General features: G+C 55.2%; 3 protein-coding genes and 1 long non-coding RNA gene across 8 annotated transcripts in view; 2 read left to right on the forward strand and 2 right to left on the reverse strand.

Annotated features, from left to right (window-relative positions):
• SIN3A (SIN3 transcription regulator family member A) overlaps positions 1–2,228 on the forward strand; it is a 91,719-nt gene extending 89,491 nt beyond the window's left edge. For all 4 annotated transcript variants that reach the window (XM_033190964.1, XM_033190963.1, XM_033190961.1 and 1 more), the window contains exon 21: positions 945–2,228. In XM_033190964.1, the coding sequence (XP_033046855.1) occupies positions 945–1,175 (231 nt within the window). In that variant the 3' untranslated portion in view covers positions 1,176–2,228. The remainder of the gene's footprint in view (positions 1–944) is intronic.
• On the reverse strand, positions 1,670–3,698 carry LOC117071246. The gene is made up of 2 exons (XR_004432204.1): positions 3,005–3,698; positions 1,670–2,686 (listed from the first exon to the last, which is right to left on the reverse strand). It is a non-coding gene; the product is annotated as an uncharacterized LOC117071246 (long non-coding RNA).
• A 1,049-nt stretch (positions 3,699–4,747) lies between these two features.
• Positions 4,748–17,979, forward strand: MAN2C1 (mannosidase alpha class 2C member 1). Of its 2 annotated transcripts, none has more exons than XM_033190967.1 (26): positions 4,748–4,991; positions 5,273–5,398; positions 5,820–5,943; positions 6,873–6,943; positions 9,464–9,641; positions 9,943–10,132; positions 11,379–11,485; positions 11,673–11,783; positions 12,178–12,270; positions 12,405–12,521; positions 12,721–12,816; positions 12,911–13,056; positions 13,404–13,527; positions 13,877–13,998; positions 14,100–14,185; positions 14,313–14,468; positions 14,650–14,760; positions 14,889–15,021; positions 15,272–15,376; positions 15,462–15,618; positions 15,739–15,882; positions 16,868–16,977; positions 17,085–17,164; positions 17,321–17,469; positions 17,552–17,661; positions 17,739–17,979. In XM_033190967.1, the coding sequence occupies exons 1-26, from the start codon at positions 4,891–4,893 to the stop codon at positions 17,863–17,865; spliced, it is 3,174 nt and encodes a 1,057-aa protein (XP_033046858.1). In that variant the 5' UTR covers positions 4,748–4,890; the 3' UTR covers positions 17,866–17,979. The 2 variants fall into 2 exon arrangements, with proteins under 2 accessions (XP_033046858.1, XP_033046857.1); XM_033190966.1 differs by having other exon boundaries at positions 14,663–14,760; positions 14,927–15,021.
• Positions 17,980–18,527: 548 nt separating this feature from the next.
• On the reverse strand, positions 18,528–26,181 carry NEIL1 (nei like DNA glycosylase 1). Its single transcript, XM_033190973.1, is given in 12 exon segments — positions 18,528–18,811; positions 18,958–19,123; positions 19,287–19,348; positions 19,502–19,529; positions 19,885–20,012; positions 21,030–21,129; positions 21,344–21,407; positions 21,501–21,620; positions 24,647–25,088; positions 25,091–25,101; positions 25,932–26,091; positions 26,094–26,181. Coding segments are annotated over 12 exon segments (1,425 nt in total). The 5' UTR covers positions 26,167–26,181; the 3' UTR covers positions 18,528–18,740.
• Positions 26,182–26,831: the final 650 nt, after the last annotated feature.

A 26,831-nucleotide genomic window follows, 5' to 3' on the forward strand; every position in this document is an offset into this window, starting at 1 on the left:
CTTTTTTTTTTTTTTTTTCCTGAGACGGAGTCTCGCTCTGTCGCCCAGGCTGGAGTGCAGTGGCCGGATCTCAGCTCACTGCAAGCTCTGCCTCCCGGGTTTACGCCATTCTCCTGCCTCAGCCTCCCGAGTAGCTGGGACTACAGGCGCCCGCCACCTCGCCCGGCTAGTTTTTTGTATTTTTTTAGTAGAGACGGGGTTTCACCATGTTAGCCAGGATGGTCTCGATCTCCTGACCTCGTGATCCGCCCGTCTCGGCCTCCCAAAGTGCTGGGATTACAGGCTTGAGCCACCGCGCCCGGCCGGAAATGTGTCTTTTTAACACATTCCCTAGGTTATACTAATGCATGCTAAAATTGAGAACACTGAGCTTTTTCAGCCCAGAGCCTGTGTTCACATTTCTTTGGAGGCTTTATGGATTTTCATGCCCTCACATGTTCTATGTTCTTACTACCTCTTTAACTTCTCTTTAAACAGAAAATCCTTTTTTTTTTTTTTAAAAAAGAAAAAAGGCCGGGCGCCATGGCTCAAGCCTGTAATCCCAGCACTTTGGGAGGCCGAGACGGGCGGATCACGAGGTCAGGAGATCGAGACCATCCTGGCTAACACGGTGAAACTCCGTCTCTACTAAAAAATATAAAAAATTAGCCAGGCGAGGTGGCGGGCGCCTGTAGTCCCAGCTACTCGGGAGGCTGAGGCAGGAGAATGGCGTAAACCCAGGAGGCGGAGCTTGCAGTGAGCTGAGATCCGGCCACTGCACTCCAGCCTGGGCGACAGAGCGAGACTCCGTCTCAAAAAAAATAAACAATAAAAAGAAAAAAACAGTATCTAAGACTTGAGCCCAATCTCTCCTTTGCTCCTTTAGAAGATTAGGCTTTGTATTTGAAGGGCTCTTTTTTGGTTCTGCTTCATTTAATAAAAAATATTTTTTTTCTGTTTTGCAGTCCCATGAGCGTGTAAGCAAGCGTCTACATCAGAGATTCCAGGCCTGGGTAGATAAATGGACCAAGGAGCATGTGCCCCGTGAAATGGCAGCAGAGACCAGCAAGTGGCTCATGGGTGAGGGGCTGGAGGGCCTGGTGCCCTGTACCACCACCTGTGATACAGAGACCCTGCATTTTGTGAGCATTAACAAGTATCGTGTCAAATACGGCACAGTATTCAAAACCCCTTAACTGCAAAGCCAGAGCAGATAACTTGGGGTGTGTGTGGGGGTGTGTGTGTAGGCCTATGCATTCACACACTGAAGAAACAAGGAAGATGCCTTTCAAGCCTCACTGGGCCTCTCTGGGACATGGCCACCTGACCTGTGTGTGGCTGGTGCAGCCTGGCACCAAGTGGGCTACCTGTTAGGAACATGAATACCTTACAAAGCTGAAGCTGGAACTTTTCCCAAAGGGTTTTGGGTATAGCCTGCCCTGGAGGGGAAGGAAGTCCTTGCAAGCAAAGACGTGCAGTTTGTTTGCACACACCAGCAGAGCTAAGACTGGAGTCTCCTGTGGCCTAACTTTCAGTGAGGGAACCGGATGCTGTTCACACTTTGTCTGGATGGAGATGCATTTACAAAACAGACTGGGGAAGGACTTAATACTCAGATGGATTGGAACTATCACGGTCACTGCTCCTCTCCCCTCCCCACAAAAGGAAAAAAAAAACAAACTGGATTTGATTTTTTTTTTCTGGTCACTTGAGCACATCTAAGATCACCCATTAGGTTTTATCTGGGACCTGCAGTTTGGCTTTGGGATTGATCATCTTGTGGATTTTATTCCTGACGAATCCCTTGCTGCCTACCCTTTCTCTCCTCTGGTTCTCAACCTCAACGAGTTCAAATCAGTCGTCCTTTTTAGCTCCCGTGGAACTGTTTTGTATCTGCCTCTTTACTAGTCTATCCTAGTGCCATCCACCAGCTTTACTCTCTGACACACACATGCACACACACACAATTTTAACTTGTTTTTTTGTACATAATGTACATACTGTCAATTTTTTATTAAAAGAAATATGCTTTGATGTGCTAGCATAACTGCTCTAGCTTCTTGTGTACCATAGTACTATGTGGCTTCAGATTTAGTACCTATGAACAGATGTACAAGACATTTATTACACTTTTTACCAAAGGGAGTTACCATTGTAGTACTTTTGTGTAAAACTTGTCTTCCCCTTTGCCCCCAACTTTTTTTTTTTTTTTTTTGTAAATAAATAAAGCTTGGTTCTTACTTAAGGAATAAACTCTCAACCCACGTCCCTTGTCCTCACCAGAAAATACTGTGAAGCAGGGATTTTGGCTTCAGTTCCTTATCCAGGGTAGAAACAGGATTTTGCTTTAACTACTTGTTACTTGTTCTAAATCAAAATATTCCAAAATCTTAGAATACTTTAGTCTTTTAGTACATGTTTTTTCCCCTTGTTCAACTATCTGAAAATATTTTATATTTGGGTAAGCTGTCAAGCTATGTAGTTTGTATTTCTATATATTTTTTCTTATTCACATTGGTGATGGATGGGGGTGAGCAACTTAAATACCAAACCAGTATTTGAAAAAAAGTGTGTATAAGGCATGTGGTATACCTTATAAATGGGGTTGGGAGGGAGAGAATTTGAAATGGGATACCTATTTTTTTAATTACATAAATTTAAACTAGCATTTAAACATGAATGATTAGAATTTTTCTATGTGGTTAACCTGGACTTTCTTTTTTTTTTTTTTTTTTTTGAGACGGAGTCTCGCTCTGTCGCCCAGGCTGGAGTGCAGTGGCCGGATCTCAGCTCACTGCAAGCTCCGCCTCCCGGGTTCACGCCATTCTCCTGCCTCAGCCTCCCGAGTAGCTGGGACTACAGGCGCCCGCCACCTCGCCCGGCTAGTTTTTTTTTTGTATTTTTAGTAGAGACGGGGTTTCACCATGTTAGCCAGGATGGTCTCGATCTCCTGACCTCGTGATCCGCCCGTCTCGGCCTCCCAAAGTGCTGGGATTACAGGCTTGAGCCACCGCGCCCGGCCAACCTGGACTTTCTGAACAAAGACCAACTGAGCCCCTCCCAGTACTCTGGTGGATTTTTCTTCAGCAACCATTACGCAAGTCTTAGTTGTAAGCAGCAATGTTTTGTGTGTTTTATGTTTGCTTTTTAGTTAAAAATCACCACCACCACCAAAAAGAAAAATTTTTTGGCTCTTGGATTTTCAAACTACATGGTAGACCTGATTTTAGGCTTTTATTATTGTTAAAGACAAAGTCTCACTTTATGACCCACACTGGAGTGCAGTGGCACGATCATAGCTCACTGCAGGCTTGACCTCCCAGGCTCAAGCAATCTCCTCCCACCTCAGCCTCCTGAGTAGCTGCATGCCATCACACCCAGCTAATTTTTTAACTTTTTGTAGAGACAGGGTCTTGCTATGCTGCCTAGGCTAGTCTCAAACTCCTCTCCTCAAGTTGTCCTCCCACCTCGGCCTCCCAAAGTGCTGAGATTACAGGTGTGAGCCACCAGAGCCAGCCTGATTTTAGGCTTCTTTTGTATGGGGGAGAGGAGACTGTGAGCCGAAGTGTAGGGTGCCAAAAAGAGCTTTGTGGGATAAGATTTTAGGGCAAAACTGGGGCAGTGTCTGACTTGGGAGTGGTCATGTGTACTGATTTCAGGGAAAGATCCTGAGGTTTTCTCAGAAATGATTCACCTGTTCCCCTGTGTTCCCTCAAGAAAGGTCATGTTGACCTGGAACCATAGGGGAAACTGGTGGGGTGTGATCAGGGTCAGCCCTGGCTGTTGCTGCCCCTGCAGTGTTACATCCAGAGCACCTGCCTGCAGGTCAGAAAAGGATTTCAAGGCCAGTTCAGGAGAAAGTCCCAACCCACCAGTGCAACCAACAGAAGACAGTTTCACCTACAGCCTGGGTTTTCACAAGTATCATTTTTATTCCTCCTGCTGTCTGACATCTGAGCTCCAAGCTCTAAACCCAATCTGTATTATATGCAGCAGCAGGTTATCTTTATTTTAAATCACATTTGGTATTCTGTACTTAGTCACCTTTCCGTGTGATTTGCATTTGAAATGTTGTAAACTTGGTCAGTATTTCCATTAAAATATCAGGGCTAATCTTGTGTATTTTTTTTGTTCCTAATGATTTTATAGACACTCTCTTGGCAACCCCAGGAGAAAGAAAAAAAGCTCTCAGTGGAGTACTGGGGTGAGAATGAAACTGGAGTTCTGTTTCTGGTATTATGATTTCCCTGGACTCTACAGTCCTGTATGGTGGAATACATTTTCCTATTGGAATCGTCAATGCTATGACTGTTCTGCCACCTCAAACTCCAGAGTTTCTGCTGATGTGCAAGAGTTAGCAATATACATTCAGTAAAGCCTGTAATCGAGGAAGTCGTGGTAACTTGGGCGTAAAGCTCTACCTTCCTGCTCACTAACACCCTGACCTCCGTCCGGTATGAAAACACCTACTCCGGGTAGTCTGGCTCTCCACGTTAAGCAAACACCACTTTCTGTGTTCAGCTACAGCTAGAGCCAGAGGTCTCTCTCCCGGTTGCTGCTTCTGAGGCTGGGTCTGCAGCAGCTGAAGCTCGTGCCCTTCTTGCCGAATGGCCTAAGTCTCTGTCCCGAGACTTTCAGGAGTTCTAATCGTCAAATTTTCCATTTTATTTTGAGATTTGCCCTGCGGCCCACTATCTCGGACAACATAGGGGGGCCTCAAAAACACAGTTTCTAGCTTGCAACTCGGCTCAAGGTTCAGACAGCAGCTGGGCTTCCGAGCGCCGCCGGTGTGCCAAGCAAAGCTGCCCGGGGCTGGGAGGCGCCCTCTGGACGCCGGAACGTTTGGTTTCCTGCGGTGGAGCGGGACTGTAGCGCCAGGGGCCTTCCGGAAAGAGGAGCGAGAGCTCGGCGATGGCGGCTGCGCCGGCCCTGAAGCACTGGCGCACCACGCTGGAGCGGGTGGAGAAGTTCGTGTCGCCGGTCTACTTTACCGACTGTAACCTCCGCGGCAGGTGTGGCCCGTGGTCCCGGTAGCCGGCCGACCGCATCCGTGCGCTTCAGGCTTTCCTTCCGGGGAGAAACCCAAGCTGCAGCCACCCGGGCCGCGGAATGAAGTGCTCGCCGCGGGCAGGGCAGAGGCCGGGGAGGAGGGGGTAGGGAATGGACTGCCGCAGCGCGGCCAGGCAGCCCTCTTGGCGGAGGATCCAGGGAAAGTGCGGCCTCACTGGCCAGCTGGCACCCAGGCGGAAACGGGGTGGCCTCCAGCATATGCCCACTGGCCCGTCCTACGCAGGCTTTTTGGGGCCACCTGCCCTGTGGCTGCGCTCTCCAGCTTCCTGACGCCAGATAGGCCTACCTACGAGGAGGCAGTCCAGCGGGACTTCCGCCCAGCGCAGGTCGGCTGCAGCTTCGGACCCACGTAGGTAACGCCCAGCGGGTGGGCGGGGCTACGGGTCTAAGGGAAGTCCCAACCCAGCTCCCGGTCACACCTTAGCTGTCCGTCCTCTGCCCTAGGCAACTACGTGGGATCGAGCAGCACCCTCTGCTGGGAACAGCTCCCTGGTCCCTCAGTCTTCAGGGGATGGTTTTCATCCCCACATGGCCGCCTCTGGACATCCCTTAGGAAGGGCACCCTAGGGATCACGAACCTTTGACGCCTCTGCCTCTTTCCCTTATCTTGCTTCTCACCTTGTGGCTCCTTTCTTGTGACTCAAAGCTGAGTACCTTGTGACACTGCAGATTCTTGGAGAGTTGCAAGCCCCGGCCGACACTTTATCCAAGGAAGGATATCAGGATAGGGCTATCTGGGCTCTGGGCCTATCACAACAGCTCTCTTGCAGATGGTGGACCTGCTGGTTCCGGGTGGAACTGACCATCCCAGAGGCATGGGTAGGCCAGGAAGTTCACCTTTGCTGGGAAAGTGATGGAGAAGGTCTGGTGTGGCGTGATGGGGAACCTGTCCAGGTGAGGAACCCTGCCCTAGGGCCAGGTGTGGCCACATTTCAGCCCTGAAATGACTACAGCCCTTCTCCTGTGGACTCTAGAGAAGCCACAGCTGAGTTGCTCTGCCTACAGGGTGGTACCAGGATTTCAAGACTAAGGAAGTTGTCACTTGGGCATCTCTGCAATTGGTCCTTAGTTTTTATTCTATGTAATACAAACTTATAGGAAAACATTTCAAACAGTTCTAGATAAAGTAATGGATCTCTCCCTATCACCCATCCCATTCCCCAGCTATAACCACTGTTAAGTGTCTTGTTCATGCTCCACCCTTATCAGATTTAGTCCTTATACTCCTATCTAGTAGGTCTTTATACCCATTTACAGACTAAGAAACCGAGATGTGTAGAGGTTAGTTCACTCACTCAGGTTCACACAGCTTCCATTTCAAGTTGGATTGACTCTCAATCTGGGGTTAAGACGGTTCTTCCTAGCTACAAGAAGGCAGAGACCTTCCCTCCCTCCCTTCACTGACTTCGCAAATATCCCCTGGTGTCCATTCTGGGCCATACTCGTAAGCACTAGGGTGTGGCAGAGAATGAGGGAAACCTGCCCTAACTTCATGGAGTTCCTTTTCAGGTATTTATTTAGGGGTGCAGAGGCCACCAGAATCCACACTCAGGCCTCCTAACCCCTTCCCAGGGCCCTTCCCATAAGACCATGGCTTTGCCACTGGTAAACAGGGGCTATTTGGTGCTCATGGTGCTGGCTGCCATGGGAATTGAGGCATCTACTGCCAAGGGTCCCTGATTTGCCAATCTTGGCCCTGCTTGGGAGCAAGGACCCAGAGCTGGGGACCAGATGGAGGGACCTGTCTCCCCATGGCTTACACTTTATCTGAACTGTCCAAAGGCCTCAAGCCTTGTCTTTCTCACTCCCGCCCCCCCCACTAGGGTTTAACCAAAGAGGGTGAGAAGACCAGCTATGTCCTGACTGACAGGCTGGGGGAAAGAGACCCCCGAAGGTGAGTCCCTGTGCCCTGGTTGACCAGTGCTGTCAGGGAGGGAGTACCAGTGAGCAAGGAGGAGCTGAGGCCCAGAGTGATCTCAGAAGCACCCCTCTGCTCCAGCACAATCATCCTCACATCTCATTGTTTGCTTTTAAAAGCATGATTTTTTCCTAACCATAAAAATAATGGGCTGGGTGCAGTGACCCACACTACCTGGGAGGCTGAGGTGGGAGGATCACCTGAGCCCAGGAGGCCAAGGCTGCAGTGAGCCATGATCACACCACTGCACTACAGCCTGGGCAACAGAGTGAGACTTTGTCTCAAAAATAATAATGTTTGGCCGGGCGCGGTGGCTCAAGCCTGTAATCCCAGCACTTTGGGAGGCCGAGACGGGTGGATCATGAGGTCAGGAGATCGAGACCATCCTGGCTAACATGGTGAAACCCCGTCTCTACTAAAAAATACAAAAAACTAGCCGGGCGAGGTGGCGGGCGCCTGTAGTCCCAGCTACTCGGGAGGCTGAGGCAGGAGAATGGCGTGAACCCGGGAAGCGGAGCTTGCAGTGAGCTGAGGTCCGGCCACTGCACTCCAGCCCAGGTGACAGAGCGAGACTCCGTCTCAAAAAAATATATAAATAAATAAATAAAAATAATAATAATGTTTGCCTTGTGGTAAATACAGGAAAGCACAAAGAAATAAATAACTACTGTTATTCCACTCCCTAGAATAGAGATGAACATTATTAATATCTCAGCATTCATGTTCTTTTTTTTTTTTTTTTTTTTTTGAGACGGAGTCTCGCTCTGTCGCCCGGGCTGGAGTGCAGTGGCCGGATCTCACCTCACTGCAAGCTCCGCCTCCCGGGTTCACGCCATTCTCCTGCCTCAGCCTCCCGAGTAGCTGGGACTACAGGCGCCCGCCACCTCGCCCGGCTAGTTTTTTGTATTTTTAGTAGAGACGGGGTTTCACCGTATTAGCCAGGATGGTCTCGATCTCCTGACTTCGTGATCCGCCCATCTCAGCCTCCCAAAGTGCTGGGATTACAGGCTTGAGCCACCGCGCCCGACCTTTTTTTTTTTTTTTTTTTTTTTTTTTTTGAGACGAAGTCTCCCTCTGTCGCCAAGGCTGGAGTACAGTGGCGTGATCTCAGCTCACTGCAACTTCTACCTCCCAGGTTCAAGTGATTCTCGTGCCTCAGCTTCCTGAGTAGCAGGGATCACAGGTGTGTGCCACCACGCCCAGCTATTTTTTTGTATTTTTAGTAGAGAAAGGGTTTCACCTTGTTGGCCAGGCTGGTCTCAAACTCTTGACCTCAGCTAATCCACCCTTCTCAGCTTCCCAAAGTGCTGGAATTACAGGTGCAAGCTACCGCGCCCAGCCCAGTATTCATGTTTTTGGTGTATCTTTCCAGCATAGTTTTTTTGTTGTTGTTGTTTTTTGTTTTTGTTTATTTTTGTTTTGTTTTGTTTTGTTTGAGATGGAGTTTCACTTTTATTACCCAGGCTGGAGTGCAATGGCGCAATCTCGGCTCACTGCGACCGCTGCCTCCCAGGTTCAAGCAATTCTCCTGCTTCAACCTCCCTAGTAGCTGAGATTACAGGTGCCCACCACCATGCCCAGCTAATTTTTTGTATTTTTAGTAGAGATGGGGTTTCACTCTGTTGGCCAGGCTGGTCTCAAACTCCTGACCTCAGGCTGTCCACCCACTTCAGCCTCCCAAAGTGCTGGGATTACATGCGTGAGCCACCGTGCCCGACTCATCCTGGTGTAGTTTTTACTAGTTGAGATTGTATCCTGACTTCTTACATTCCATGTTATAACATGGACATTTTATGACACCATTAAAAACACTTCTTAGACGTTATTATTGTATTTTATATTGATTGAACACTGTTTCAGATGCTTCCAGACACTGGGAGTATGGTGGTGAATAAAATAGTCCTTGCCAACAAAGGGAGACAGGTCTACTCATATAATTACAAAGCTGAAGGCTCTGGAAGAAAATCCTGGGTACTCCACTGAGGAATTTGCTCTAGACTTAGTGGGGAAGTGGAGTCAGCAAGGCCTCCCTAAGGAAGTCATGTTTGTTCTCTGAAGCCTGAGTATGGCATCACCACAGCCCAGCCTGTTCTCCAATGAATGGCCCGCCCATGTTAGCCATGTTGGTTTTAGATCTTGGGTCTAAAAGTTCAAGCCTGGGAGATCCGAACATGCTTTTAATATGCAAAGAGGGTTCCAAGACCAAGGCAGTGCTTTGCAAAGACAACTTTGGAAATATAAGACTAAACAGCAGTGTAATTTACATGGTTCCAAACTTTGCTACTTATTCTCTCTGACAGCAGGACATAGGATCCATCTGGTGTTTGTACCCCAACCCTCCCACATGCGCTCTTGACACACTGTGGGATACTCTGGGTAGTGGATCCTGAAAGCAGACAGTTGGCCTCAGCTGGATGCCTCCTGGGTGCCCCCTCCCCAAGTCCCCAGAGTGCTGTGCTAGTCCCTTAGCCTGAGGCTGTCTCCCCATGTTTGTAGCCTCACCCTCTATGTGGAAGTAGCCTGCAATGGGCTCCTGGGGGCCGGGAAGGGAAGCATCATTGCAGCCCCTGATCCTGAGAAGATGTTCCAGCTGAGCCGAGCCGAGCTGGCTGTGTTCCACCGAGATGTCCACATGCTCCTGGTGGATCTGGAGCTGCTGCTGGGCATAGCCAAGGTATTTGACACCCCCTGTAACCCCTGCTACCCTCTAGAGCCCTGCTCCAAGAAGGTTGTTCTTTGGGTCAGATAAATGGGACTCTGGGAATCCAGAGTAGGAAGAGGGTTTCCACCTGTTTGAGGGTTGAGAGAATTTTCCTATGTGAAGAGGCGGGGGACACGGTGCTGAGCAGGGGTACCAGCAGGGAAAAAGGGTTGGAGGTCAGGGAAGCTCTGCTGAGAGCCCTGAGGAGATCAGTGGGGCCTAGGTCTGGAAGCCGTGCTTGAAAAGGGGATTAAGGGGCAGAACCCTGCTGCAGGGCCTCGGGAAGGACAACCAGCGCAGCTTTCAGGCCCTGTACACAGCCAACCAGATGGTGAACGTGTGTGACCCTGCCCAGCCCGAGACCTTCCCAGTGGCCCAGGCCCTGGCCTCCAGGTTCTTTGGCCAACATGGAGGTGAAAGCCAACACACCATTCATGCCACAGGGCACTGCCACATTGATACAGGTAGGACAGCAGCTGGTTGGGCTGGCTGGGGAGGCAGGAGTGCCCTTGAAGACCTGGATGTGTCCTAGAAGCACTGTGTGATGCTCAGCAAGTTCCTGTCCCTCTTGGACCTGAGTTTTCCCCATCTGTAAAATGGGACCAGGGGGCTGGACTGTGGGCTCTGCTTGCTTTGGATTCACTTATTCTTTTTTTTTTTTTTTGAGATGGAGTCTTAGTCTTGTCACCTAGGGTGAAGTGCAATGGTGTGATCTCGGCTCCCTGCAACCTCTGCCTCCTGGGTTCAAGTGATTCTCCTGCCTCAGCCTCCTGAGTAGCTGGGATTACAGGCACCCACCACAACGCCTGGCTAATTTTTGTATTTTTAGTAGAGACGAGGTTTCACCACATTGGTCAGGCTGGTCTCAAACTCCTGACCTCGGGTGATCCGCCTGCCTTGGCCTCCCAAAGTGCTGGGATTATAGACGTGAGCCACCGTGCCCACCCTCATTTATTCTTTCAACAAAATATGATGCCTCGTGGGGCCCATGCTAGATATTGAGGGTAGGATTATAGAGAAGGATTCAGCAGGCAGAGTTGGTGTCACAGTGGTGGGGACTCTGGGGCACTGGAGAGCACAGAAGAGGTACTTACTCCAGTTGGGTTGGGGGATTCCAGAGAGGCTTCCTCAAGTTTGCAGTGTCTGAGTTTTATGGGAAATCCACATTTTTAACAAGCTCCTGAAGGTATTGATTCTGATGCAGCTGAAGTTTTGGGATCACAGAACAAGGGCTTTCTCTGCTGTGCCAAGATGTAGGGTAAGGTGTGTGAGGTTCTAGACTGAGGAACTGTGGCCTGGGGGTCAGGAGAGGCTGTAGCACCTCTGGCAGGACAGCTGGCTCCATCCTGGGAGCCATGCCCCTGTTCCCAGGTATCCGTCAAGTGTGTGCAGCGGCAGGGTAGACCCTGCTGCCTCTCGTAGGATCCTCTAGGGGATGTCTAATTCCCCAAGAGGACTGAAGCTGTTCCGGGACCTGGAGCCTCCATTTCCTGACCTGTATAATTGGCCTTATAGCACTGCCGCCTCCTTTCCCCAGCACCCCCCCACCTTGCTGGAGTGAAGTGAAGTGACCGCTCAGGAGAGACACCACAGGGCTTTCCAGGGTGAAGGGCCTGGGATAGGAGGGAGGCTAGGTGACCCTCTGGAACCCCAGCGCGGGCCTGTTCAGCCTTGCCGCTCCCTCCATCCTCCACCCTACTGCCCGTTTAGCCTGGCTTTGGCCCTTCAAAGAGACCGTGAGGAAATGTGCCCGGAGCTGGGTGACCGCCCTGCAGCTCATGGAGCGAAACCCTGAGTTCATCTTTGCCTGCTCCCAGGTCAGAGGGAGAGCTGTGAGGGGGAAGGAAGCAAGTGGCCCTCCCTGGAGCTCCACAGGCCCTGAAGGCTTCCTGGGCCTGGGGGCAGGGCTGCTCCTCACCCTTAGCCACCCACTGAGTCCCATATGCTCTGTCCTGGGTGGGGCCCTCATCACTCTGGGCCCAGCTCCCCTCAACCTGCCCACAGGCGCAGCAGCTGGAGTGGGTGAAGAGCCGCTACCCTGGCCTGCACTCCCGCCTCCAGGAGTTTGCGTGCCGTGGGCAGTTTGTGCCTGTGGGGGGCACCTGGGTGGAGATGGTAAGTGCACTGAGCACCCCTCAGCCTTGAACCATATGACAACGGCTTTCCCTCAGGTAGCCCCAGCCCTCCTGGCTTTGCTGGTGACTTTCCACAGGCCACTCATCCCCTGTGTGGCAGGGCTGGCTCATTAGTCCCTGGGATCTCAAGGCCTGGGACTTGAAGGGGGAGGAGAGCCTCCAACACTGTGACAAGTTGCATGGCCTAGTCCTAAGCACCCCCTCAGGCAGATGGACAGTCAGGCCTGAAGGACAGGGGCCCTTCCTGAGTTCCGGCTGTAACTCCCATGTTGGAGCAGCCCTGGCTTCTCCTGCAGGGAGTGGGTTGGCCTGAGTGCCTGCCTGCTCCCCATCCAGCGCTGACCTGGGCTGCCTCCCATTTTCTTCGCTGCCAGGATGGGAACCTGCCCAGTGGAGAGGCCATGGTGAGGCAGTTTTTGCAGGGCCAGAACTTCTTTCTGCAGGAGTTTGGGAAGATGTGCTCCGAGGTAGGCTGAGAGCTGCTGCACCAGGCTGTGGGCAAGTGGGGCTGGCGCTCGACTTGGAGTGCTGAGGGGCTGAGGCTGGGGTGAGTCCACCTGGAGCTCTGGTTCCTGCACTCCAGGATCCTCTTTCCCCGCAGTTCTGGCTGCCGGACACCTTTGGCTACTCAGCACAGCTCCCCCAGATCATGCACGGCTGTGGCATCAGGCGCTTTCTCACCCAGAAATTGAGCTGGAATTTGGTGAACTCCTTCCCAGTGAGCAGGGCCCCAGGGGGGGTCAGGGTCAGAGTGAGTCAGAGTCCCACCTGGCCCATTTGCCTCTTCCCCCTTATTGAGGGGTCCTAGACCACCAAACCTTCAATGCTTCTGCCAGGGTCACATAGCAGGCAGGGGCAGGACCAAGTCTGGAAGGCCTGGCTCTGCCTCAGCCCTGACTCTGTTTCTCTGCTGGTAGCACCATACTTTTTTCTGGGAGGGGCTGGATGGCTCCCGCGTACTGGTCCATTTCCCACCTGGCGACTCCTATGTGATGCAGGGCAGCGTGGAGGAGGTGAGGGGTCACCTAGGGTGGTGGGGTAGGGGCAGACTGGAGAGGGCTGGCTTGTCCCAGGCTGATCCATGATGGCCTGCCCTCACCTGTCTAGGTGCTGAAGACTGTGGCCAACAACCGGGACAAGGGGCGGGCCAACCACAGTGCCTTCCTCTTTGGCTTTGGGGATGGGGGTGGTGGCCCCACCCAGACCATGCTGGACCGTCTGAAGCGCCTGAGCAATACGGATGGGCTGCCCAGGTCAGGCCAGGCCTTGGCTCTCCTTTAGCCCCAACCTGGGCCCTTGCCATGAGCCCTGCCTTCCCTCAGACATTGGACCCAACCCCTCATCTGGACCTTGTCCTGTTCCAATCCTAGACCACGGGTTCCTCCAAACTTCCACCCTGGGGGAAAAGCTGAAGGTGGTAAGGGCTCCAGCCCACCAGAGAGAGAGGCTCTCCTAGGGCGTCCGGGGCTGGCAATGTGTGGACGGGGAGCTTTCTGGAGTGGCTCCTCTCTGTAGGGGCTGGATCCTTTGCTCTGGTGTGGAAGAAGGGTGAGCCATGTGGTCTCCAAGGCTGGGAGACCCAGACTTGTGGTCTCCTCAGGGTGCAGCTATCTTCTCCAAGGCAGCTCTTCTCGGCACTGGAGAGCGACTCAGGGCAGCTGTGCACGTGGGTTGGGGAGCTCTTCTTGGAGCTGCACAATGGCACATACACCACCCATGCCCAGGTCAGGGGCAGGTTGCAGGGCTATGCAGGGAGGGTGTGCCCTTGATCTGCAGAGGGTCAGAGAAGGCAGCAGGGGAGAGAGCCCAGGCCAGATCTAGGGGAAGAGAAGTTTGGAGGAGAGAAGTTCAAGACCTGGGTTGGTCAAGAAAACTTGAAGGAGGCAGTGTCCCTGAAGAAAGGGGTTTGGGCTGCGGGGAGAAGAGGGAAGGCATTTAAGGCAGGTCACTGCCAGAGGCCTTCTCCACGAGGCCCTTGGGGGGTCCTCAGGGATTCTGAGTAAGGGAGGGCTTTGGAAGGTGTCCTGGGACACCTAAGCAGGCTCCAGACTAATCATCTCATCCTGGGCTCAGATCAAGAAGGGGAACCGGGAATGTGAGCGAATCCTGCACGATGTGGAGCTGCTCAGTAGCCTGGCCCTGGCCCGCAGTACCCAGTTCCTATACCCAGCAGCCCAGCTGCAGCACCTCTGGAGGTTAGCCTGGTTCTGCCTCTGCCACCCACCTGACTGCTCACTGCAGATACCTCTGTGGCTGCCCCTCCCAGTCTTCCCATCCCTGCCCTTGGCCCCTGCAGGCTTCTGCTTCTGAACCAGTTCCATGATGTGGTGACTGGAAGCTGCATCCAGATGGTGGCAGAGGAAGCCATGTGCCACTACGAAGGTTAGGCTTACAGTAGTCCTTCCCGCTCTCTCCAATGCCAGGGCTGAGCCCCGAGTGTCTCCTGTGGGATACCCATGGGCTCATTCCAGACCTGTTGCCCACCTATGACCAGCCAGTCTCTCCTCAGACATCCGTTCCCATGGCAATACACTGCTCAGCGCCGCAGCCGCAGCCCTGTGTGCTGGGGAGCCAGGTCCCGAGGGCCTCCTCATCGTCAACACACTGCCCTGGAAGCGGACCGAAGTGATGGCCCTGCCCAAGCCTGGTGGGGCCCACAGCCTAGGTACAAGCTGAGGGGAAGGGTTGCTACTGCAGCAGGAAGGATGGAGGCCAGACAGATCAGGCCTGGGATACCCCTAGGGATCTGGGTGCCCCTGACTGGAGAGTAGTCGCTCATCTTCCACCACCCCACCCCCACCTACGCAAGCTTCCTGAAAGGTCAGGAAGGCTGCACTGATGCCCAGGCCTCACCCCCAGCCCTGGTGACAGTGCCCAGCATGGGCTATGCTCCTGTTCCTCCCCACACCTCGCTGCAGCCCCTGCTGCCCCAGCAGCCTGTGTTCGTAGTGCAAGAGGTGAGTCCTGCATGTCCTGAGGGGCAGGAGCTGTGCTGGGATGCTTTCCTAACAACTGAGCTCCCCTGCCTGGAGCAAGTAGTGAGGCGGGGCTGGGGTTGGGGTGGGAGGACTTTTGGTGTGGGAAGCCCCTACAGACTCAGCCTCAAGGCCTCCTCCCACAAAGACTGACGGCTCCGTGACTCTGGACAATGGCATCATCCGAGTGAAGCTGGACCCGACTGGCCGCCTGACATCCTTGGTCCTGGTGGCCTCTGGCAGGTGACAACTCCTTGCTGCCCTTTCCCAGTGCCTGGCAAGTAGACCCCAGCCCGTTTCCTCTCTCCCCTGGCTGCAACACTGCCCACAGCAGCCCACCAGTGGCTGTGCGCTGGAACCCACACATGGAGCAGGGCAGGCTGGGCAGTAGTCCCCTGTCCCCTGGATCTACTCACTCCACCCTACCCCACCAAGAGCAGCTGGAGGGAGCAAGGTCAGATGGTTGTACAGCATCAATCCCATGTCCTTCCAGGGAGGCCATTGCTGAGGGTGCTGTGGGGAACCAGTTTGTGCTGTTTGATGATGTCCCCTTGTACTGGGATGCATGGGACGTCATGGACTACCACCTGGAGACACGGTATGGGCTGGGCAGCATGTGGAGATGGTGGAGGTGGCAGGAACACAGGCTGCTCTGGCTCAGTATGTCCACCCCTGTCCCATAGGAAGCCTGTGCTGGGCCAGGCAGGGACCCTGGCAGTGGGCACTGAGGGTGGCCTGCGGGGCAGCGCCTGGTTCTTGCTGCAGATCAGCCCCAACAGTCGGCTTAGCCAGGAGGTCGTGCTGGATGTTGGCTGCCCCTATGTCCGCTTCCACACCGAGGTAGTGGGGGAGGGGGACGGGGTAGCTGTGTTCCCCAAGTGTGCTTGGTAAGGAGGGGCCAGCCCCAGGCCTGGGTGTGTCTCTTCCTTCCCTGACTCCCACCCTCCATCCTGCTCCCAGGTACACTGGCATGAGGCCCACAAGTTCCTGAAGGTGGAGTTCCCTGCTCGCGTGCGGAGTTCCCAGGCTACCTATGAGATCCAGTTTGGGCACCTGCAGCGACCTACCCACTACAATACTTCTTGGGACTGGGCTCGATTTGAGGTCTGCCATGGCAGGGTGGGGGTGGCCTTGGACTCCTCCCTGGCTGGGGAGACTGCTTGTGTGGTACGGGCTGGGGAGGAAGAGGATAATCAACATTTGCTGCTTCCTAAGGTGCGTGCCAGGCATTGCACTAAATGCTTTACATTGGCCGGGCATGGTGGCTCATGCCTGTAATCCCAGCACTTTGGGAGGCTGAGGCAGGTGGATCGCCTGATTTCAGGAGTTCAAGACCAGCCTGGCCAACATGGTGAAACCCCGTCTCTACTTAAAAAATTGGCTGGGCGCAGTGGCTCAGGCCTGTAATCTTAGCACTTTGGAAGGCCACGGCGGGCGGATCACGAGGTCGAGATCGAGACCATCCTGGACAACATGGTGAAGCCCTGTCTCTACTAAAAATTAAAAAAAAAATTAGCTGGGTGTGGTGGCGCACGCCTGTAGTCCCAGCTACTTGGGAGGCTGAGGCAGGAGAATCGCTTGAACCCTTTAGGTGGAGGTTGCAGTGAGCTGAGATTGTGTCACTGCACTGCAGCCTGGCAACAGAGCGAGACTCCGTCTCAAAAAAAAAAAAAAAATTAACCGGGTGTGGTGGTACGTGCCCTGTTATCCCAGCTACTTGGGAGGCTGAGGCAGGAGAATCACTTGAACCCAGGAGGTGGAGGTTGCAGTGAGCCCAGATCATGCCACTCCACTCCAGCCTGGGTGACAGACTGAGATCCTGTGTGAAAAAAAAAAAAAAAGTTTTGCATTTAATTTGATACTCATGATCATTCGGTGGGGTGAGTACTATTATTTATTCCCATTTCACAGATAAGGAAACTGAGGCTTAGGCAGGTTGGGTGGCATGCCCAGAGCCCCGTGCAGTGGGAGCTGGAGTTCAGTTGTGTGGTTCTAGAGCTTGTACTCAGCCTAGTGACAGGAGCTCTGGAGTCTGAAAGCACAGAGAGGAGCACAGGGCCACCAAGTGGGTCTTGGATCTGCTCTCCAGGTGTGGGCCCACCGCTGGATGGATCTGTCAGAACATGGCTTCGGACTGGCCCTGCTCAACGACTGCAAGTATGGCGCATCAGTGCGAGGCAGCATCCTCAGCCTCTCGCTGTAAGTGGGGTACCCACCAGGCCTGGGAGCTGGCATGGGGACATGGGTCTTCCTGGCCATAACTCCACCAGCTTCAGCCTGGCCCCTACCCGCTCTCCTTACCCCAGCTTGCGGGCGCCTAAAGCCCCAGACTTTACTGCTGATATGGGGCGCCACGAGTTCACCTACGCGCTGATGCCGCACAAGGGTGAGTGCTGGGGACGGTGGGGCCTTCCTGCAGCCCTAGACACCTCTCTGCCCTTCTATGAGCCCAAACCTCAGCAGCCTGGCTCCCTGTTCCTTCTAGGGACATGGGAGGGTAGCCCACACTCTCCACCAGCATTGTTTCCTGGTCATACCCCAGGCTCTTTCCAGGATGCTGGCGTTATCCAAGCTGCCTACAGCCTAAACTTCCCCCTGTTGGCTCTGCCAGCCCCCAGCCCAGCGCCCGCCACCTCCTGGAGTGCCTTTTCCCTGTCTTCACCCGCAGTCGTATTGGAGACCGTCAAGCAGGCAAGGGGTGGGACGTGCTGGGGGCGGGGTCCTGGACTGGGCCCGCCCTCGGCCCCGCCCACCAGCCGTGTCCCCTCTGCAGGCGGAGAGCAGCTCCCAGCGTCGCTCGCTGGTCCTGAGGCTGTATGAAGCCCACGGCAGCCACGTGGACTGCTGGCTGCACTTGTCGCTGCCAGTTCAGGAGGCCATCCTGTGAGTGGCGGTGCGGGATGGGAGCGGGGGTAGAGTCTCACCCTCGCAGAGCCCTCATGGCCCCTCCTGTTCTCTAGCTGCGACCTCTTGGAGCGACCAGACCCTGCTGGCCACTTGCCCCTTCGGGACAGCCGCCTGAAGCTCACCTTTTCTCCCTTCCAAGTGCTGTCCCTGTTGCTCGTGCTTCAGTCTCCACCACACTGAGTCCCTGGGGCTGGGGTTTTGTTTGTGGAAGGCTCTGGGGACTCCTAATTTCTGTTTCCCCAGCCTAAAGCAGGCATCAGCCTCTTCTTGTGGAATAAATCCTTGGATCAGGAACCCTGCTGGTAGCTGCTGTTCGCTCCCCTTAGGGCCCATCCTCAGGCTTGGGATTGGGGTGGGAGGTCTGGGGTGGGATGGTTTCCCAGGTATTTGGTGGGTAGGGGCAAGATCCTAAAGTACCTGTGTGTGCAGGGTCTGGGTTGCAGCCCCCACAAGAGATTGGTGACCTCGAGTGACCAAAAGCCAATGAAGAGACTATGAGTTGAGAAGCTCCCCCCTGTGCCAGCAGGCAAAGGGCCTGGACCTGGGGCTGGGGAGGGGCCGAAGGGTGGGTTTTGCCTGGCTCCTGCCAGGATAGAGGAACAACCCTGGACCCTGGAGAATCTGAACTGAAGGAGCTATGGCTCCTGGGCGGCCTGGGGCCAGGGTCTTTGTACCACCTTTGAGGGGCTGTCCCTGCAGAGGCAAACTGTCCTCTGATAGAGCCAGAGACTTGAGGACTGGCATGGGGGCTCCGTTTTGCCTTGTGAGGAGCTGGGCCTCCTGTCCCCAGGACTGGGCAGCAGGCCCTTCCTATCTGGCCATCTCAGACCAAGAGGTGCCAAGAAGTTCAAATGTATCAGTTTATTAAAAATGCAGCATTTTTCACATGAGCTTTAAAGATGTGGAAGGTGGGGTACAATTAAAAACATGAGAGTTGTGCAGGGAACAGCTGTAGGGCCTGTTTGCACCTTCAGATATTGCCTGCTCCCAAGAATTCAGACCCCCAGATTCAGGGCAAGACAAGAAAGGGTGAGTGCAGCAAGGAGACCCTCCTGCTAAGAGGCTGAGGTCCCCTCGGGTTCCAAGGGTGGGGTGTCAGCCTTGACCTGCCGGGGTCTGCGGTGGCCTGGGGGAAGAACAGGCAAGATGGTCAGCTCAGACTCCCAGGGGCTGTTGTGGCAGCCTCTCTCCCACCTTTGTTCACGCGCTCCTAGGCCACCATCCCATCCTCTCCTGTAGAGCCAGTTGCTGGGAGTGATGAGGAAAGCCCACCAGAAGCTGCCTGTCTCCCCTTTCTCCTCCCCTTCTGGGGCACTGTGGGAACTTCTGGGTCCTGCTGGAGGCTGGACCCCTCAGGCTGCTGAGTTGCCGTCCTCTCAGGAAGGTCTCTCTTTGCCCTTTGTGTCCTGGAAAGGGCCTTGCTTGGACGCGAAGGGTCCTGGATGGAGGAGACATGGGTCCCTAAGATGCTCAGAGAGCAGTTCAGAGGTTGGTTAGGGCCCACTATTCCCCCCACCCTCTTAGGGTAAGGCAGCTGCCTAGGAGGGGCAGCCAGGGCTGGAGAGTGCAGGGGAAGAGGAGGCGGGAGCAGGCAGCGATACCTCCACTCTGTCCTCAGGACTCAGCTGTGTGGCCTTGGATTTCTTTTTGTGGGATTTGCGCCCTGCAGGACACTGGTGTTGGAGTTGGAGGGTCCTATCCTGCCCAGGGGTGACTCCCAGGGTTGCAGGGGGATAGGGTGGAGAAGGGTGCTGTAGCCCTTGCAGGTGTGAAGTCCTTTCTGCTCTCTTAGCCTATTACATTAGGAGTAGCTTACCTTTGGGTGCCAAGGGTCCAGGATCCCCCTAAAATGGGATGGGGATAATTCAGGAATCAGCCTGGGTTGGCACAGGGGCAGTATTCCTTAGAGAGGCGGGACTCACACACACCCATCCAGATCAATGTAGCTTCTCCCCTAGGAAGCCTCGAAGACCTCCCCCATGTCAGAGTCCACATCAGCAAAGCTGCCCTGCCCTTGGGCTACTTCCACTAGCTGCGACCCTGGGACGCAAGGGAGGGGAGGGATGTGACCCTCAGGAACAGTGTGATCCTTGGAGGGTCTAGACAGGCCCTGAGTATCTCCACCCGAATTCTTGTGAGCCCACGTTTCCACCCATCAGCTTCCTGGGGTCTCTGCCTGTGTGAACAGTAGGGCCCAACCTGGAACCAGATGGTACGGCCATGCCGGTCCTGCAGGGAGCTCATGCCTGGCATGCCATAGCAGCGCAGCCAGGCTCGAAAGGCGGCAAAGTCCTCCTCCCCGCTCTCTGACCCGTAGCCTTTGCCCCCTGTGGGACAGAGGAACAGGCAGAGATCAGAGGGCAGGCTCAGGTTGGGAGGAGTGGGGAGCCTGGTTAGACCTGGCCCAGACCTCAGCTACACAAGCTGATGGACTGAGTCAGGGGCCACACTCTCCCTCCTCTGGTGATGTGACCTCAGCTGGTTTCTTCCCACTCGGCCATGGGTTTCCCATCCTGGAGTGGGATTAAGAATCCTTGTCCTGGCCCTGTGCAGTGGCCCACACCTGTAATCCCAACACTTTGGGAAGCTTAGGTGGGAGGAGCCCTAGGGGCCAGGAGTTCAATACCAGCCTGGGCAACATAGGGAGATCCTGTCTCTACAAAAAAAAATTTTAACAATTAGCCTGGTGTGGTGGTATGAGCCTGTAGTCCTAGCTACTTAGAGGCAGAGGTGGGAGGATCACTTGAGCCCAGTTTGAGGCCAGTCCAGGCAACATGGCAAGATCCTATCTCTACCAAAAGTAATATATATACACGTGTGTGTGTGTGAATATATGAAAGAATCCCTGTCCTGCCTGTCTCATGGGCAGCTTGGAGGAAACACTATGTTTTGTTTTGTTTTGTTTTGTTTGAGATGGAGTTTTGCTCTTCTTGCCCAGGCTAGAGTGCAATGGCGTGATCTCGGCTCACTGCAACCTCCACCTCCTCGGTTTAAGTGATTTTCCTGCCTCATCCTCCCAAGTAACTGAGATTACAGGTGCCCACCACCATACCTGGCTAATCGTTTGCATTTTTAGTAGAGATGGGATTTCACCATGTTGGCCAGGATGGTGTCGAACTCCTGACCTCAGGTGACCCACCCCACTCGGCCTCCCAAAGTGCTGGGATTACAGGCAGCCACTGCGTCCGGCCTGGAAACACTATTGACAAGTGAGGAGGCCTAGTCCATTGAGTAACTAGGGCTACAAACTTCCAAATCAGTGAATCAGGCCCAGAGAGGGACAAGTGCCCCAGGGTTACACAATCATCTGCTGAAGCAGAGGTCACTGCCATCTTTGGCCTCACCCAACTGGACCACTTCCTTGGGCACTGAGTGGCATAGCTCCAGCAGGTCCGGATTCTGCAGCTTGGCCTTGATCTTCTGGCTCAGGGTCAGCTTTGGGCTCTGAGGAAGGGGCAGGGGCAGGACCTGTCTGTCAGCGGGGCAATGTAAAGGCAACTGACCTTCCCTGTGAGCTTGGCCAGACCTTGGGTGGTTCATCCCCTCCCCACCCCCGTTGTTGAGCTAAGCTGGGGACACCTGACCCCACCCATCTCCTTGCCAGCCCACGTGGACACCAGCGTGCCGGCATATGTGCTCCATCCCTCTCTGGGCTCACCGGCCTGCGCTGCTGCAGGGCCTCCAGGACCGAGCGGGCCTTCTCAAAGGGCGGGATCTTCAGCCTGTAGTGGGGGGAGGGGAAGCCATGCTAGGCAGTGGGGAATGTGGGCACACCTGGCCCACCCCAGTCCCCATGCCCATGCCTGCTTGCTGACCGGTACAGGATCTCTGCCCGCAGATAGTTGCCAATGCCATTGAAGAACCTCTGGTCCAGGAGGGCCTCGCAGATGGGCCGGTCAAAGGCCTTGTCTGCTAGGTTTCGTAGTACATTCTCCCTGGAGGGACACAGTCTGGGTGCATAAGACCCATCCCCACTCTCCATGGGATGGGGAGAGGGGCTCAGAGAACCTGTTTCTGGGTGCAAGGGGAAGGAAACTGGGAGTTCCAGTTTCTCTTCTCCCTGCCCCAGTTTTCCTATCTGTTAAATGGGAACATCATGGGATTTAAATTCATTGTGAAAGGACGGCCGGGCACGGTGGATCACGCCTGTAATCTCAGCACTTTGGGAGGCCGTGGCAGGCAGATCACTTGAGGTCAGGAGGTTGAGACCAGCCTGGCCAACATGGTGAAACCCTGTCTCTACTAAAAATACAAAGTTAGCTAGGCCTGTAATCCCAGTTACTTGGGGGGCTGAAGCAGGAGAATCTCTGGAACCAGGGAGGTGGAGGTTGCAGTGAGCTGAGATCACGCCATTGCACTCCAGCCTGGGCCACAGAGCGAGACTCCATCTCAAAAAATAAAAACAAAATTAAAAATAAATTCATTGTGAAAGGTGAAAAATACTGATCTAAAGTAACGTGAGGCTGGTGTGGTGGCTCACACCTATAATCCCAGCAGTCTGGGAAGCTGAAGCAGGAGGATTGCTTCAGCCCAGGAGACCAGCCTGGGCAACAAGGAAGACTCCATCTCTACCCAAAATTTTAAAAGTAGCCAGGGACTTAGTGGTGTGCTCGTGTGGTTCCAGCTACTCAGGCGGTTGAGGTAGGAGAATCACCTGAGCCCTGGAGGTTGAGGCTGCAGTGAGCTGTGATGGCACCACTGCAATCCACCCTGGGCAACAAAGTGAGACACTTGTCTCAAAAAAAAAAAAGCAACATGAGGTTGTATATGAGGTTGTGAGTTTATCACCTCATGAGAATAGTGTGGCCACAGGACCTCAAGTGCGTTTGCAGTCTGGAGCTCCCTGTATAGCATGTGTGGTGGGTTAGACTATATGTGGGTTTGCCATTGTTAGGGTCCATTCTTCTCAAGATCCTAGATATTGTCTGGTTCTGTGCAGCAGATATGTGGGGTACCAGTGAGGGCCCTAGCAGCCCCCACCCCACCTCCAAGGGTCATGGGTCTCTCCTCCCCACAGTAAAGAGGATGCACATCTTGTTTCTTTGCGGAAAAGGGTCATGGCAAGACTGACTAGTGGGTGTGATGAGTGGACCAGAAGACAGAGCTCTGGGGTGAAGGGACAAGGGTAGCCTGGGAGGTGCCCTGATCCCTGAGGGAAGCCAATCGCCACACGCCCCAGCTGGAGGACTAAGAAAACAGCCCAAATGCTCGCGGTTTGAGAGAAACTTCAGAGCCAGCTGGCAGAGTTAACTTGTGGCGTGACTCCCCAGGAAGGCTGAGGTTGGAGGAATTCAGAACCAAAGACAGATGTTTCCCTGGGGATGTGCTTGGGGTTCACACATGGGAAGGCCAGGAGTCAATGGCCTTCTAAGGCACCAGAGACATCCCCGACCCATCCCACAGGCATCCAAGTCTCCTAAGGGCCAACGGACACCCAGCGTCCCCCAGAAAGGGAGAACTTGCCAAGCCCACTCCAGGCCTCTGCATTTGTGACTCTTGTCAGTTCCAATGCCTTCCTCTGGCTGGCTCCTTCTCATCAGTCAGGCCTCAGCTCAAACCTCCCTAGAGTGGCCATTGCTAATGCACCCCTACCCTCGGCCAAGTCATCCTCTACCTCCTTCACCTGTTGGGTTTTCCTCAGGCATGAGTCCATTTCTCATTCCCCTCCCCTATGTGAACATCAGTTCTGTGGGAGCAGGGGCCACATTCATGTTGTTCACTGCTGTACCCCAAGCCCCTAGAACAAGGCCTGGCACGAAGCAGACTCATACACGTTTCCTCTTCAGAGGAAAGGAAGTGGCCAACACTGTACCATCTGAGGTGACCTGCATCGCATCCCAGGTGGGGCTGTTACACCCTCCTGCAGGCAGGGAAGTGGCACAGAGGAGACCACAGGACACAGAGTAGTGGGCAGGCCGGATGTGGGAGACCACAAAGCCCAAGACGGAAGCCATGTCATGAGGTAGTCCCCTCCCCATCCCCTTGAAACAATTCTGCTCAGCCTCACTTACCATGTTAAAGCCCCTCTACTTTCTCAGCCTCCTGGGAGTCCTGAGAGGTGGTGTGGGATTGTGGGTGGGAGCCCCAGCCTCCCTGACACTAACTGGCCACATGTCCTCAGGGCAGTGCCTACCCATCCTCCTCTTGACTCTCCTCTCTCCTCCCCCATCAGTTATTATTATCATTATTTTTTGAGACAGAGTCATGCTCTGTTGCCCAGGTTGCAGTGGAGTGGTGCTATCTCGGCTCACTGCAACCCCTGCCTCCCCAGCTCAAGTGATTTTATTGCCTCAGCCTGTAGCTGGGGTTACAGGCATGTGCCACCATGCCCGGCTAATTTTTGTATTTTCAGTAGAGACAGGGTTCACCATGCTGGCCAGGCTGGTCTTGACCTGACCTTAAGTGATCTGCCTGCCTCGGCCTCCCAAAGTGCTGGGATTACAGACGTGAGCTACCATACCCGGCCCCCAATTAGTTTTTTTTTTTTTTTTTTTTTTTTTTGAGACGGAGTCTTGCTCTGCCACCCAGGCTGGAGTGCAGTGGCCAGATCTCAGCTCACTGCAAGCTCCGCCTCCCGGGTTTACGCCATTCTCCTGCCTCAGCCTCCCGAGTAGCTGGGACTACAGGCGCCCGCCTCGTCGCCCGGCTAGTTTTTTGTATTTTTAGTAGAGACGGGGTTTCACCGTGTTAGCCAGGATGGTCTCCATCTCCTGACCTCGTGATCCGCCCGTCTCGGCCTCCCAAAGTGCTGGGATTACAGGCTTGAGCCACCGCGCCCGGCCCCCAATTAGTTTTGAGTTTCCATGTCCATTGGCTCAGGGAGCTGACCCAGGACAGGGGCACTGTCTTGATCTGCAGAGAGGGGACTGAGGCCCAGAAGGGGCAGGGGCTTGCCCTTTGTTGGCCAAGAAGGCACTAACCAGAGCATGACTATGTTCATCACACCTGGTGCTGGCCCTACCTGAACTGCTCGTACTCCTGCAAGACACAGGGCCCGCGGCCTGGCTGCCACTTGCCCCCAAGGTCCCAGTGGCCAAACCGGCGGACGTCCACGAAACACAGGGCGAGCCGGGGGCCAGGCGGGGCCGTGTAAAAGCGCAGGTGGGCATGGCGTGGCAGCTCCTCGCAGGGCACCAGCTGAAAAGAGCCGGACATGCCAAAGCGAAAGACCAGGGCCAGGGGCTCCTGGGGTGGCTGGGCCCCAGGCAGAGGGCTCAGTATCAGGCGCAGCTCCTTGCCGCGGGCTGAAGCTGAGATGCGGTAAGCACTGCTCTCAAAGGGCACCTCGGGGTTGCGGCTGACAGAGGACTTCTCCACGCAGCCTCCGAACACCAGCGCCCCGCAGGCCTCGTTCACAAACTGGCTGGCCAAGTGCAGCTCCGGGCCCTCAGGCATCCTTAGCGGGGCGGCGGAGTCCTATTGGGGAGGAAGGTAGCAGGTGGAGCCCGGTGTGGACTTTGTGAGGTAGGGGCTGTCGGCCCCATTTTTAGAGGAGAACTCGGAGGGTCAGAGGGGCATGTGGCCAGCTGAGGCTGGCAGGAAAGTGCGGGCCTGGCCACTGCCCTGAATCCCCTACCCGGACAAGTGCCTGGAAAACCCAGGGCGCTGGGAGCTGGGGCTGCAGAGGGGGTAGGACTCTGCCTTGCTGCTAACCGCTTCCTTCCATGGGCTTCCGCCCCGTTTAGAGGAAAGTCCGAACCCTTGCGGGGCCGCGGCTGCAGTCTCACTTCTCCCGGGCTCCCCTCACTCACTGATCTCATCTCCGCCTTGGCCCCTGCTGTCCCTCTGTCCTGGACACTTGAGGGAGACTTCCCGACCCCCGATCTGAGGGGGCACCCCCTCCGCACACGCTGTCTCTTTCTCCGGGCCTTCCCACCATGTGAAAGGGTCTGAGAGTCGCGTGGCCGCCCCTCCCTGCGCCCCCCACCCCACCCACTTAGGACGCGCACCACCGAGGGAAAAAGTGAAGCTCAGCCTGGCCCGAGGGAGCAGCGGGATCGGCCGCTATGGCGCAGCGAGCCCCGGGCCTGCCCCACGGGCCGGACACCCCCGCGGCCGCCCCCGGGTCAGGGCAGGGGCCAGGATGAGGCGAGGGGTCTGCTGCCGTGCGCTGGAGCCGACCCCATGGCTCCGCAGGAGGACTAGGGGCACCAGGAAGGGCTCCCCGAGCTCCGGCCCCGGGCCCGGGGGAGGCAAAGGGCCCGCGGCAGCGCCTGGTCCCTGGGGTGGGGGTACCCACTCCTCACTTTCGCCCTCCCTGCTTTGCCACTTGCCTCTGTCCCCGGGCGGTTCGGGATCGGAGGCGAAGGTGTGCCTCAAGTGGAAGCGGGCACTTAGCGACGGCAGACGCCCGTACCTTGTCCCCTCCGCACCTGGGCGCCGCCCCTGGCCTGGCAACCACAGGTTCGTTTTCTGGGAGAAAGTGAGGCTCCAAATCCTAGTTTTGGGGAGGAGCGGCGCTCTAGGGCCCGCCCTCCCCATGCCCCCGCTGCAACCCTGTCCTCGGTTAGTCCTGACTCCCCTCCTCCTCAGGGCACCCCAAAGCCCATCCTCTCCTTAGCCCTACAGCGCACCCCCCGCACCCCGATCCTACAAGCCCCCTCCCCGGGAACCCGCACTCCGTTCCGCTCCTCGCCACTGCAGCCACTAAAGGGTTAACGCCAGGACGGGCGGCGCCCAGGAGCGCGCTGGGAGCTGCTGGGAGGTGTAGTCCTTGAGGGAGGCGGTAGCGACTCCTCGGGGTGGGGGTCCCCGAGCTGGGGGGCGGGGGGCTTCCGGGCTGTGGGGCAGGCTTCCGGGCAGTTACCTGGCTGGGAGATGGCGGAGGAACCTGACTTCCCACTACCTGGCGCTGGCGGGATGCGGGCGCAGGTCACAGGCTCCGGGTCGCCGCTGTCTCTGCGGTTGGGGGAAGTCACCCAGCTAGCCTGGGACAGGGTCGACACCCCCAGGAGGAAACAGCAGCGACGAGCCAGAGCGGAGTCGCCTGCAGGTGCGCGCAGGGCGTGCACAGATGCGCGGTACGCGCATGCCCTAGGGACTCGGTGGGGACCCTAAGCACCAACGAACAGGCAGACCTAACTCATAAACAAACATCATCACGGCCGGCCCGGTCAGACGTGCAGCCAAGCAACAACAACAGAAAA

This window comes from Trachypithecus francoisi, unplaced genomic scaffold (genome assembly GCF_009764315.1).
Source record: "Trachypithecus francoisi isolate TF-2019V2 unplaced genomic scaffold, Tfra_2.0 Lachesis_group3, whole genome shotgun sequence".
In the NCBI taxonomy this organism is placed as follows: Eukaryota; Metazoa; Chordata; class Mammalia; order Primates; family Cercopithecidae; genus Trachypithecus; species Trachypithecus francoisi.

Excerpts from the sequence above, each read along its gene's own strand:
- MAN2C1 (XM_033190967.1), top strand. The coding sequence starts at position 4,891 with ATGGCGGCTGCGCCGGCCCTGAAGCACTGGCGCACCACGCTGGAGCGG. Across the intron at positions 14,186-14,312 it reads AGCCATGTGCCACTACGAAG|ACATCCGTTCCCATGGCAAT; the intron begins GTTAGGCTTACA and ends GTCTCTCCTCAG. Across the intron at positions 17,662-17,738 it reads CCAGTTCAGGAGGCCATCCT|CTGCGACCTCTTGGAGCGAC; the intron begins GTGAGTGGCGGT and ends CCTGTTCTCTAG.